At 43.5% G+C, this 13,580-nt stretch overlaps 1 protein-coding gene across 1 annotated transcript in view; it reads left to right on the forward strand.

The window, feature by feature from the left end:
* LOC120977667 (formin-J-like) overlaps window positions 1-13,580 on the forward strand; it is a 93,302-nt gene that overhangs the window by 51,390 nt on the left and 28,332 nt on the right. The window contains exons 7-8 of the mRNA XM_040405698.1: window positions 3,082-3,152; window positions 11,367-11,474. Coding sequence (XP_040261632.1) covers window positions 3,082-3,152; window positions 11,367-11,474 — 179 coding nt within the window. The remainder of the gene's footprint in view (window positions 1-3,081; window positions 3,153-11,366; window positions 11,475-13,580) is intronic.

Consider the following 13,580-nt stretch of genomic DNA (forward strand, 5'->3'; position numbering starts at 1 on the left):
TCAAACATGAAGTAGACATATGGGGAATGTAAAGTCATCACAATTTTTTGGGGTATTACTATGTATTACAGAAGTAGAGAAACTGAAACTTTGAAATTTGCTAATTTTTTTCAAATTTTTGGTAAATTAGGTATTTTTTTGTGCAAAAAAAATAATTTTTTTGACTTCATTTTACCAGTGTCATGAAGTACAATATGTGACGAAAAAACAATCTCAGAATGGCCTGGATAAGTCAAAGCGTTTTAAAGTTATGAGCACTTAAAGTGACACTGGTCAGATTTGCAAAAAATGGCCTGGTCCTTAAGGTGAAAATGAGCCCGGTCCTTAAGGGGTTAGAATTTAGTCGCTACTTGAATATTTTTCTCTTTTGCTTTCCTTATTGAATGATATTAATTAGCTACAAGGAGGCTTTATTCTTTTACAACAACGTAATGAGTATCTCCGTCATACCACATGCCCCCAGGTGACTTCCTTTCTTTTATGTCCTGGCATCAGATATAATAAGACATCCTGCCAGTTAGATGAATCCCTGCTTTAATGGGAGTTTTCCAGCTACATTTTGAAGGGAACCTCTCCAGAACTTCGTGCTGCAGAATGTAATCCCGACGGACTCCAAACACTGAGGCTTTTCAGAGAAAACATAGGGGGGATTTATCATGAGATGACTTTTTAAAGTCAGTTTTGCTTTGAGTTTGCAGTGGCAAAAGTTGTGCTAAATTTATAAAATGGTGCACATTGTCCGATAAATTTGGAGTTTAAAACCTAACACTTTTGTCTACAAATGCTGCTAAACTTTTTTTCTGAAGTGCTCCTACTGGAGCTAAAAAGCTCACAGTGATACATCTAGGGTGGAGCTAATCAATATAATAGTATATTATTATTATAATTAATAAAAATATACTGTAATAATTCAAAAGTTGCAAAGGTGGCAAAAAACAGCAGAAAAGCACAAACTTTGCTGCAAAACGGGACTTGCGTCTAAATGTGATTTTTCTACACCATCAATGGGCGCAGAATTTTGATATATTCCCCCCTACAGTTTGAGGCCTCTTTCACACTACCGTTTTTTTTTTCCGTTTTGCGGGCCCTTTTTTGCGTTCTGTATACTGTCCGTATACAGAACCATTAATTTCAATGGTTCCGCAAAAAAAACGGAATGTGCTCCATATGCATTCCGTTTCCATATTTCCGTTTTACCGTTCCGTTGAAAGATAGAACATGTCCTATTATTGCCCGCAAATCACGTTCCGTGGCTCCATTCAAGTCAATTGGTCCGCAAAAAAAACGGAACACATACGGAAATGCATCCGTATGTTTTCCGTATCCGTTCCGTTTTTGCCGAACCATCTATTGAAAATGTTATGCCCAGCCCAATTTTTTCTATGTAATTACTGTATACTGTATTTGCCATACGGAAAAACGGAATGGAAACAGAAACACAATGGAAACAAAAAAAATGGAACAACGGATCTGTGAAAAATGGACCGCAAAACACTGAAATAGCCATACGGTAGTGTGAAAGAGGTCTAAAGATGAGTTGGGCGCATGGAGAAGTGTCACGGGGGGGCTCCCTGCTAACTCACCCGCTGCTCAGATGACTCCTCCTAGTTCCCAGGTTTTAAACTAGGTTTTCTCTAAAATGCTGCGCTGTTTCATAGTAAGGCCTTCTGCACACAACCGTATACAGATACTTGTGTTTCCCACACATCTCACGGGCCTCAATGTAGAAATGCCTATGCTTGTCCGCAAAATGGACAAGAATAGGACATGTTGTATAATTTGCGGCATGACCGCACGGATGCGGACAGCAGACAGATGATGTACGTGTGCTGTCCGCATTTTTTGTATCCCATAGAAGTTAAAAAAATGCAGATCGGATGCGGACCGAAAATACAGTCGTGTGCATGAGGCCTAAAGCATAGTTGTTTGTAACCAGGGAGCCTGTTGGGATTTCTTGCTGCCCATGGTTCAGGCTGCTTGAAGCTCCTGACAGGTTCCCCTTACATTTAGTATAGAGATATGAGTTGATAACTAATTGTTATCTTTATACAATACAATTTACCAGTATACAAGTGTAGACATATTGAGGATTACCGGTATATATACATTGATCCCTCAACATACAATGGCCTCTGGATGCAATATTTTCAACACACAATGGTCTTTTCTGACCCATCGTAAGAAAATGTGTCAGACTCAGATCCAACCAGTCAAGGCCACCTCTCAGGTAATATACCTGTATTAGTTGCTAGTTAGCAGCTATTCCTGCCTGTTATATGTAAGGACTTGTTTTATATCTCTTAGTTATCAAATCTTCATTTTCTCTTATCTTGGATGACATTTTGGGGCTTTGGAACCGATTACTCAACTCACAATGGTTTCAACATACAATGGTCGCCCTGGAACCAATTAATATTGTATCTTGAGGGACCACTGTAGATGTTTATCACAGAGCTATAAGGCCAATATTAGATGGCTGCCATGTGGTTACATTACTGTATCATGGCTGCAGCCAAAACCTCCCATGGTTTTACTGGACCGAACTTCAGTCACTATACTGTTCCATTGTGACCGATGTTTGGTTCAGCTGAATTGTGGTATAACACACCATAGAAAAATACATGAAAAAACACAGATGCAGTTCTAGCAACATTACCTCTAGAACCGAGTACTTCTTTTTAAGGAGACGAGTACTTCTTTTTAAGGAGATCTTGGCAAAAACTTCCTGTAATAGGATAAAGTGCATCCCTATTGTCAGGACCCTCATGCACGTTACAGATCTCCAAGGTGGATACATTATTGCTTATTTTATGCAAACTGCTGCTGCAGAAACTCTTGAAATGTTAGTGTTTCTGCTATCTGCCATAAGCTCGATGTGTTGGCTGCAATCCTGTGATACAGTATGATACACAATTACCATGTCCTTACCAACCCAATACAGCCTATATACAGACGCAGAAATGATTATACTGTAAGCATCGAACGATGTGATGATTTTGCACTTGAAAGATACAGAATTCTCAGAATTCATAGAAAGCAGTCACCTAATGATGAATTCTATGATGTCTGCATTTCTTCTAGAGTTGCTGCAATGCTCAGAACTTCATTTCATCCTGAAGCTGGTACTGAAGGCTGGCAACTTTATGAATGCCGTAAGTACATGCTCCATACAGAGGGTAAGCTCCCACACGTGACCATCACTCACTGCTTTCCTGACGGCAGTCATCGTTCATCCATTACTGTATCCCAGCATACCGTGAAATACTTTTTCTGTTTGTAACCTGATTATTCCACGGATTCGCACTGCAGTTGGTTCTCTCCTACCGTAGTGCAAACAGAATGGGAACTGTGTCCTATTAGTAAGGCCTCATGCACACGACCGTTGTTGTGTTCCGTAAAATGGGGTTCCGTGATCCGTTTTTGTTTCCGTGTGTCTTCCTTTATTTTTGGAGGACCACCAGACATAAAGGAATGTAAAAAAAAAAGTCTAAGACAGGTTTGCCATGCAAATGATAGGAAAAAAACGGACGCAGACGCGGATGACAATCTTGTGTGCCTCCGCATTTTTTAGCGGTCCCATTGACTTGAATGGGTCCGCGAACCGTTTTCCGCGAAAATAATAGGACAGGTTATATTTTTTTAACGGACTGGAACCACGGATCACGGACGGGGATGGCAAACGGTGCATTAGCCGAGTTTTCAACGGACCCATTGAAAATCAATGGGTCCGCAGAAAATCACGAAAAACGGCGCAACGGACAGGGAATAAAACAACTGTCGTGTGCATGAGGCCTAACAATAAGGGAGGACTCACATTAAAGAATTGTATGCACTGCTTGTGGATTTTGATACAGATTTAGATGCGGATTTGCCACAGACTTGCCCTGGATTTCACAAAGGATAAAATAATAGCAATTCTGCATCAAATTCACATCTGAATCCACACGTAAAACATGCAGATTTTACAGTGGATTTGTCCGCAGTGTAAAATGGGCTTAGATTACAGACAAGAGGGGCGCTGTTTCACCACGAAAAAAGCCATATTTTTTGATGTTCTGCCACCTCTTTATAATCATACTAGTCATTGTGTGTAACAGACATCACATACATGTGTCCATCCATTTTATGCATATAAATTCCTAAATGAAGTGTACAAATTTTTGCACTGAAGTGTTAGTCTGCGATTTAATGAATTGCTTAGTCTTTGGTACTAAAAATGATCTCTTCTGACTAATGAAAATCGGGGAAAAATGAAAATATATCATGCAGTGTGTATTTTCAATAATCCTGTACATCTGAATAACATTTCCATCATTGCAGATATCTTAGAATGTTTCCACTAAAAAGGGTTATGGCAAGTTTTGAAGTTCTTCCTGATCCACAAGATAGCGGATCGGTGGGGGTCCGACCCTGACTCTCAATTAATTCTCTATGGGACTGCCAGAGATAGCCGAGTATAGTGCTCTGCTATTTTGGACAGCCCCATAGAGCATGCTCCATCAGATCGGGTTCTCGGATGGGACCCCCACCGCTCAGTTAGCTTCCCCCTATCCCGTGGATAGGGAATAACTTCCAAACTTAGCACAACCCCTTTAGCTCTCCTAGCTCCCCTATACATATACACATCTCAGATTGGCTCAGGAGAGAGGCGCTGCCTTTGGCAGTGGTTTATCTCTCAGGAGAACGAAGGGATTGGGTGCTGAAAATGATACAGATTGTCGGCTGATCCCACAAAAAATGTCAGGATCAGCAAAAAATCATCTAATGTGAATGAGGACCTTCATAACTAGCAGTTATATTGGGTCTTGGGCAGATCTTACTATCTGCTTTAGTACATGATCGACATATTAACACATTGGTGGCATGATACGTGAATATGAAATGACATCTGCAAATCAATAAATTACACGGCTGGAATGAAACTAGAAAAAAAGATTTGTGAATTTTATAGAAACAGAGCCTTTTTTGTCCTTGGGTGGTGTCTGGAACTGCAGCTCAGCACCTTTTACTTCATAAATCTTAAGGCTGACACAGTAGTCAATTATTGTGAGCAACAAGAGCATACACAGTGAATTTAGCTACTGACCGGACCCAAACTAGGGAGGATAAAGGGTGACCCCTGTCAGACCCTAAAAGCTCTCCCTATGCTGCTAAGCACATGTCCGGATCCAAATGGTGGATCGAGACATGCCCGCGTACCTAAGGCTGATGACCACTGTAACCCCTACAATAGTGGAAGGGGCACGGCCACCGGTGCCCTGCTCAGTATATGGACGGAACCGGGGTCGCCTCGGATCCAGTCATCAAACAAACAGAAACACACAATGTCTGCACACTTAACTGAAGGAGCTGCAGCAGCAGTGAAAACAGATCCAAAGTCAGCTGACAATATCCGAGGTACTTGCTGCAGCAGAACACAGGTCCAGTGAAATGATATCACACAAGTGAAGATACTCAAGCGAGAGATACAACTCAAATGAAAAATATAATCCGCACCCTACAAAGGAGGAGGGGTGATTTAAAGGCAGAGAAATCAAACACAGGAGGAACAGCTGGGAGGAAGGAAACAGAAAGTAAAGACCTCATCACAGGGGCGGAGAAACAGAGCAGAGAGAACTCCTCCAAGCTCTAGTAGTGACATCATCACAGGGGTGGAGAAACAGAGCTGTGAGAACGTCTCAAAGCTCTGGTAGTGACAATTATTGGGAACAAACCATTTGTTCCCAATAATGTCTTGCTTGTTGGAGGAGGTGAAATCTGAATTTATGGTACTTACAGCAATTACCTGATCTCTTGTCCCCTTACCGATTCATTGTTTCCGGGGAGCAACATGATCTGCTGCCCAGAAGTGATGATTTAGTTGACCAGAGCAGAGAGAACTCCTCCAAGCTCTAGTAGTGACATCATCACAGGGGTGGAGAAACAGAGCTGTGAGAACGTCTCAAAGCTCTGGTAGTGACAGTACCCCCCCTCGACGGGTGGACTCCGGACACCCAGGACCCACCTTCTCAGGATGAGCCCTATGAAATGCCCTGATGAGGCGAGTGGCTTTAATGTCCGACACCGGAACCCACATCCTCTCCTCAGGACCATAACCCTTCCAATGAACGAGGTACTGAAGAGAACCGCGGACAATGCGAGAGTCCACAATTCTGGAAACCTCAAACTCCAGATTGCCATCAACCAAAATCGAAGGAGGAGGCAAAGAGGAGGGTACCGTGGGCTGGACATATGGTTTTAAGAGAGATCTGTGAAATACATTTTTCTATCTTCCAAACCCGTGGAAGATCAAGACGGAAGGCAACAGGATTGACGACTGACAAGATTTTATAAGGCCCAATAAACTTGGGACCCAATTTCCAGGAGGGAACCTTCAGTATTTCTTGTAGACAACCACACCAGATCACCCACATTCAGGTCCGGACCAGGCACATATCTCTTATCTCTTATCAGCCACACGCTTATATTTCTCACTCATCTTTCTAAGATTACTCTGAATCTTTTGCCAAATGGTAGACAAAGACGAGGAAAATCTCTCCTCCTCAGGCAAACCAGAAGGAGCCCCTCCCGAGAATGTCCCAAACTGCGGATGGAACCCATATGCACCAAAGAATGGTGACTTATCAGAAGATTCCTGACGACGGTTGTTCAGAGCAAACTCAGCAAGAGGGAGAAATGAACACCAATCCTCCTGGTTCTCTGCCACAAAACAGCGCAAATATGTCTCCAGATTCTGATTGACGCGTTCAGTCTGACCATTCGACTGCGGGTGAAAAGCAGAAGAGAAGGACAGCCGAACCCCCAGGCGAGAACAGAAAGCCTTCCAGAATCTGGACACAAACTGCGTGCCTCTATCGGAAACAATATCAGAGGGAATGCCATGCAATTTAACAATATGGTCGACAAAAGCTTGCGCCAACGTTTTAGCATTGGGTAAACCAGGGAAAGGTACGAAATGAGCCATCTTGCTAAAACGGTCCACCACCACCAGGATCACCGACTTCCCTGAGGAACGAGGAAGATCCGTGATAAAGTCCATGGACAGGTGTGTCCAAGGACGGGAAGGTATGAGTAACGGGAGAACGGGACCTGGCCGTGAACGAGGGACCTTAGCGCAAGCACACGTCTCACAAGCAGCCACAAAACCCTCCACCGACTTACGAAGAGCCGGCCACCAAAATCTCAGAGCAATGAGATCTACCGTGGCTCTACTCCTGGGGTGACCAGCAAGAACAGTATCATGATGCTCCTTGAAGAGTTTGTGACGTAACTCAGGAGGCACAAACAACTTCCCAGAAGGACAACGGGCAGGTGCCTCAGTCTGGGCAGCCTGGACCTCGGCCTCCAAATCAGAATACAGAGCAGAAACAACTACCCCCTCCGCCAAAATGGGACCCGGGTCCTCGGAGTTTCCTCCTCCCGGAAAACAGCGAGAGAGAGCATCAGCCTTCACATTTTTGATCCCAGGGCGGAATGTAACGACAAAATTGAATCTGGAAAAGAACAGAGACCATCTGGCCTGTCTCGGATTCATACGCCTGGCCGACTCCAAGTACGCCAGATTCTTATGGTCGGTAAAAACGGTGATAGGGTGCCTGGCCCCCTCCAACCAATGGCGCCATTCCTCGAAAGCCAACTTGATGGCCAACAACTCCCTATCTCCCACATCATAGTTTTTCTCTGCCGGGGAGAGTTTTTTAGAGAAAAAGGCACAGGGTCGCCATTTGGCAGGAGAAGGGCCCTGGGACAAAACCGCACCCACACCCACCTCGGAAGCATCCACCTCAACAATAAAAGGTAAGGAAACATCGGGATGCACCAAGACGGGAGCAGACGCAAAACTCTCTTTAATCTTAGAAAAAGCTGCAAGCGCCTCCTCCGACCAAGAGGAAAAATCCGCCCCCTTTTTTGTCATGTCAGTGAGGGGTTTGACAACAGAGGAATAATTCAAAATGAACTTTCTGTAATAGTTCGCAAAACCCAGAAAGCGCATCAATGCCTTCTGATTCTCAGGAAGCTCCCACTCAAGTACAGCACAGACCTTCTCCGGATCCATGCGAAAACCAGAAGCAGAGAGGAAAAAACCCAGAAATTGAATCTCCGATACCATAAAAACACATTTCTCCAGCTTGGCGTACAATTTATTTTCCCGCAGAATCCTCAGAACCTGAAAAAGATGATCCTGATGGGTCTGAACATCAGGGGAAAAAAATCAAAATATCATCAAGATACACCAATACAAATTTCCCCATTAAATGGTAGAAAATACTGTTAACAAAATGCTGAAAGACGGCCGGAGCATTCATCAGGCCGAAAGGCATAACGAGATTCTCGAAATGCCTGTTAGGGGTATTAAAGGCCGTTTTCCATTCATCCCCCTCTCTGACCCTGACCAGGTTGTACGCGCCTCTCAAATCCAATTTGGAAAAAACCTTGGCCCCAACAATTTGGTTGAAGAGGTCCGGGATCAGAGGAAGGGGATAGGGATCGCGAATCGTGATACGGTTCAGCTCCCTAAAATCTAGGCAAGGTCTCAGAGAGCCATCTTTTTTTTTAACAAAAAAAAACCCAGCGGCAACAGGTGATTTTGAGGGACGAATATGCCCCTTATCGAGACTCTCGGAGATATAGGTTCGCATTGCGATTCTTTCCGGTTGTGAGAGATTGTAGAGGCGTGCTTTTGGCAGCTTGGCGCCGGGAATGAGGTTAATGGGACAGTCAAACTCCCGGTGAGGAGGTAGCTCCTGAACACCGCTCTCGGAAAACACGTCCGAGAAATCTGAGAGAAATGATGGCACAGTTTTAGTAGACACCTCTGCAAAAGTCGCTGTGAGACAATTCTCTCTACAAAAGTCACTCCACTCATTTATTTGCATTCTTTGCCAATCAATAGTGGGGTTATGTCTAGTGAGCCAGGGTAACCCCAAAACTAGAGGAGAAGGCAATCCGTTAAGGCCAAAACAAGATATATCCTCCACATGAGTGTCACCTACAGCTAACCGGATATTGTGAACAATGCCCTTCAGGGATCTCTGTGAGAGTGGAGCAGAGTCAATAGCAAAAACAGGTATATCCTTTTCTAATGTGCAAACCTGAAAACCATGCATGGCTACAAATTGAGAGTCAATAAGATTGACGGCCACTCCACTATCGACAAAAATCTCACAAGAAATGACTTTGCTCTCTAGCGCCACCCTGGCAGAAAGGAGAAAACGGGAACTGCAGGTCAGAGGAAAAGCATCAATTCCTACATCAACTTTGCCCAAAGTAGCAGATGAAGCAGAGTTTGATGATTTACCTTTTGAGGTTTTTCTCTTATTATCACTCTTAGTACAGTTCAAGAATCTCCTAGACGGACAAACATTTGCCAAATGACCTATGCCCCCACAACAAAAACACACCATACTCTGAGGACTAAATCCTCTTTTATCAGGGGCAAGTCGACCTAGCTGCATGGGCTCCTCCTCAGAGGGGACCGAGACAGGATGAGGCCCCTGCACACTGAATGAGTCCGCACCACTGCCCCTAGACTGACAATAGCTGGACAGAGAGGTCTCGTTTCTTTCTCTTAGACGCCTGTCAAGGCGTACCGCCAATGACATGGCAGACTCTAAGGACGTTGGTCTCTCATGGAAAGCAAACGCATCTTTCAATCTCTCTGAGAGACCATGACAGAACTGACTCCGGAGTGCAGCATCATTCCAACCTGAATCAGCTGCCCACCTCCGAAATTCAGAACAATAAAGCTCCGCAGACAGTTTGTTCTGGCATAAAAAACGTAAGTTAGATTCGGCCAGAGCAACACGATCCGGGTCATCATATATCTGCCCCAGGGCCACAAAAAATCTTTCCACGGATCGAAGGGAGGGATCCCCCGATGGCAGCGAAAAAGCCCAAGTCTGAGCATTACCCCTGAGCAGGGAGATGACAATCCTCACCCTCTGCTCCTCATTACCAGAGGAATGGGGACACAAGCAAAAATGGAGTTTGCATGCCTCTCTGAAGCGAACAAAATTCTCACTGCCCCCGGAGAACGTTTCCGGAAGTGAGACCTTTGGCTCGCAACAGACTCCATGGGCCGGAGCAGAGCCCAATGCTTGAAGCTGAATCATAGATTGACGGAGATCCGCTACCTCCAAAGAAAGACCCTACATGCGGTCGACCAGGCCAGAAAGCAGATCCATGTCAAAAAGGACGGTTTTGGCGGATTATAATGTCACGACTGTATGTGAGCAACAAGAGCATACACAGTGAATTTAGCTACTGACCAGACCCAAACTGGGGAGGATAAAGGGTGACCCCTGTCAGACCCTAAAAGCTCTCCCTATGCTGCTAAGCACATGTCCGGATCCAAATGGTGGATCGAGACATGCCCGCGTACCTAAGGCTGATGACCACTGTAACCCCTACAATAGTGGAAGGGGCACGGCCACCGGTGCCCTGCTCAGTATATGGACGGAACCGGGGTCGCCTCGGATCCAGTCATCAAACAAACAGAAACACACAATGTCTGCACACTTAACTGAAGGAGCTGCAGCAGCAGTGAAAACAGATCCAAAGTCAGCTGACAATATCCGAGGTACTTGCTGCAGCAGAACACAGGTCCAGTGAAATGATATCACACAAGTGAAGATACTCAAGCGAGAGATACAACTCAAATGAAAAATATAATCCGCACCCTACAAAGGAGGAGGGGTGATTTAAAGGCAGAGAAATCAAACACAGGAGGAACAGCTGGGAGGAAGGAAACAGAAAGTAAAGACCTCATCACAGGGGCGGAGAAACAGAGCAGAGAGAACTCCTCCAAGCTCTAGTAGTGACATCATCACAGGGGTGGAGAAACAGAGCTGTGAGAACGTCTCAAAGCTCTGGTAGTGACAATTATTGGGAACAAACCATTTGTTCCCAATAATGTCTTGCTTGTTGGGGGAGGTGAAATCTGAATTTATGGTACTTACAGCAATTACCTGATCTCTTGTCCCCTTACCGATTCATTGTTTCCGGGGAGCAACATGATCTGCTGCCCAGAAGTGATGATTTAGTTGACCACACCAGCAATTGCTCATTTATCAGGTGATCGGCGGCACCTTTAGACAAGGCAGTTATCAGGAAGGAGCGTTCCTAGAACCCGCAAGTAGCGGTGAGCGAGGAACACCAGTGCAACAGCCTTTATGCCTATAGTGGGACAATTAGATTGTAATCTCCACTAGGAGGGGACTAAGGTGTCTGAGTGCTAACACATTTACAGCTTTGAGTGGAAATCTGTGCTATAAAAGTGGAGATAGTGGAGCATATTGTGTACTTACATATGGAGAGTTGGGCCGTCTCACAGTCCGTTTGTGTTATTTTCTTTATTGTCTTCACAGGGCGGCTATGCTGGGAATGCAGCCGGTTTTCGTGTGTCATCTCTTCTCAAACTTGCAGACACAAAAGCCAACAAACCTGGGATGAATCTCTTGCATTTCGTAGTGATGGTATGTGGCTGAACACAACAAAGGAAGGCTAGCTGTGAACTCCACTTGGCATAGACCCCACATGACTAGATTGGATACTTTGACTAATACGCATTTCAGTGTTACTGGAAATCAAATGAATCTCATATAAAGCTGGAATCTCTCTGGGAGACACATTTTAACTTATTGTCCATGATCATAGTGGAAAACATTGATATTTTCTTAAAGGGATTACATTTATTTATTTAGAGAAAAATATATAAGAAGGAAGAACAATTTTCTAATATACATCTATTTTAAATTTGTATTTTATCTGCACAGAAACCTCTCTCAACAGAAAAAAAAAATGATAAGGCACGTTTTGGTTATGTAAAATGGATCGATAGGAGAGATGGATAGGACTAAACACGAGTCATGTGACCCTCACATGTGATCTGACTTTCAGTATCAGATGCATAGTAGTGTATTGGAACTAGACATATACAGTATATACAATATTACCACCTGAAGCAGCACCTCAGCATGTGTCAGTGTTTGTGTAGAAGCAGATTTCTTTGTGTTCATTTTTTTTTTTTACACTAAATTTTATTAACATCACCTACAGATAAACAGCCATTTTACAACATCACCTAAAGACAGGTGACCCTTTTACAACTCACCCAGTGACAGGCGACTATTTTACAACCACCTAGAAACAGAGCCATGTAAATACACATAGTAATGTAGTCACTGAAATAACCACAATAAAAAGTATTGTGGTTATTCCACCACTCCATGGACGTGTCCTTGTGCCGACCCTGCATGTGTATGTCATATAACACTGTTGCTAACTGCATGTCAGGGATTATATGCTGTGAAGAGTGTCACATAACTGATGTTTCAGTTACTCCATGAGTACATTACATAGGATTGACACATGGGCTATATCATTATATTGCATGCAACTGCCTGATACTAAGAATTTGTAGAATTTGTATGTAGAATTTTAAATACATGTATATTAGAAAACTGTATGATTTCCCATTTATATAAAATAAAATAAAAAAATTGGAATGCCCCTTTAACTTCTCACAATCATGGACATACTGTGGCTCAACGGAGCCTTTCACATAATACTATTTGCAGAGTAGTAGCAATTATTGTGGGGAAAGTATTGAAGAAAACATCATTTTTGTATCTGTATTCCAGTTGAACCTTATTTGTAAGCAGGATTCTGTATTTTAGCTTATATTCCATAATAGCAGCAGACAGTTAAGTGATAATAATAATATAGGACGTATAACAATGTCCATTGAATAAGTTCCATACTCGTTACATAACTATTAAGGAGAAACACCCTGTGAATCATGCTAGGTGATTGTGTTATCAGCCTGCGGTGACATAACATGTATGCCATGCCTATATTTTTTGTATGATAACATGACTACATACCCTGGGAACGTAGGTTCAAGTACCTATGGAAGGTGCTATATCAGAAGTTTGTAAGAGGAGCATATCATTGATCGAATCTTGATTATGTTATGTTGCATAAATGTGAAAGCCTAGAAATAGAATCAAGTAGCACCCATCTAAGAACGTCATTGCTTACAGTAGATAAAACAGGCTCGGAGAGTCTGTAAAGAATATAATAACTTGTATGCAGGCACTGTAGCAAGCTAAATAAGCAAGTCATTGGAACATACCATTCCCAAGAAGAACTATTCTGTAACGTAAGATGCCTTTGTATGTAGAAGTCTGCACAGCAGTAAGACTTCACCTGAGAAGTGTTCATCATCACTACAGGACCAGTGCTATATGGACATCCAGACTCCACATACATATGTGTTTGGTGAACATTTCATTCCAACATGAACAGCGTCCACTCTTTTGGGAAGGCTTTCCACCATACCAGTCTTTCCCAACCAGTGTTCCCTGGAGTCCTGGGGTTACCTGGAACTTGGTCAGATGTTCCCCATGTGTTTCCACTGCTGTAGAGCATGATGGTGTGTATTCTGCATGTACATGGTGAGCTCAGGCTTGTGTGGTTCCACCTGGAAACCTATTTCAGGAGCATCTCAATCATTTGATCTCAAGGAAGTGATTACTTCCTAAAGGGGTTTAGAACTCTATAGTGAGTTTTGCAGCCAA

The sequence above is a fragment of the Bufo bufo genome, chromosome 8, assembly GCF_905171765.1.
Source record: "Bufo bufo chromosome 8, aBufBuf1.1, whole genome shotgun sequence".
In the NCBI taxonomy this organism is placed as follows: domain Eukaryota; kingdom Metazoa; phylum Chordata; class Amphibia; order Anura; family Bufonidae; genus Bufo; species Bufo bufo.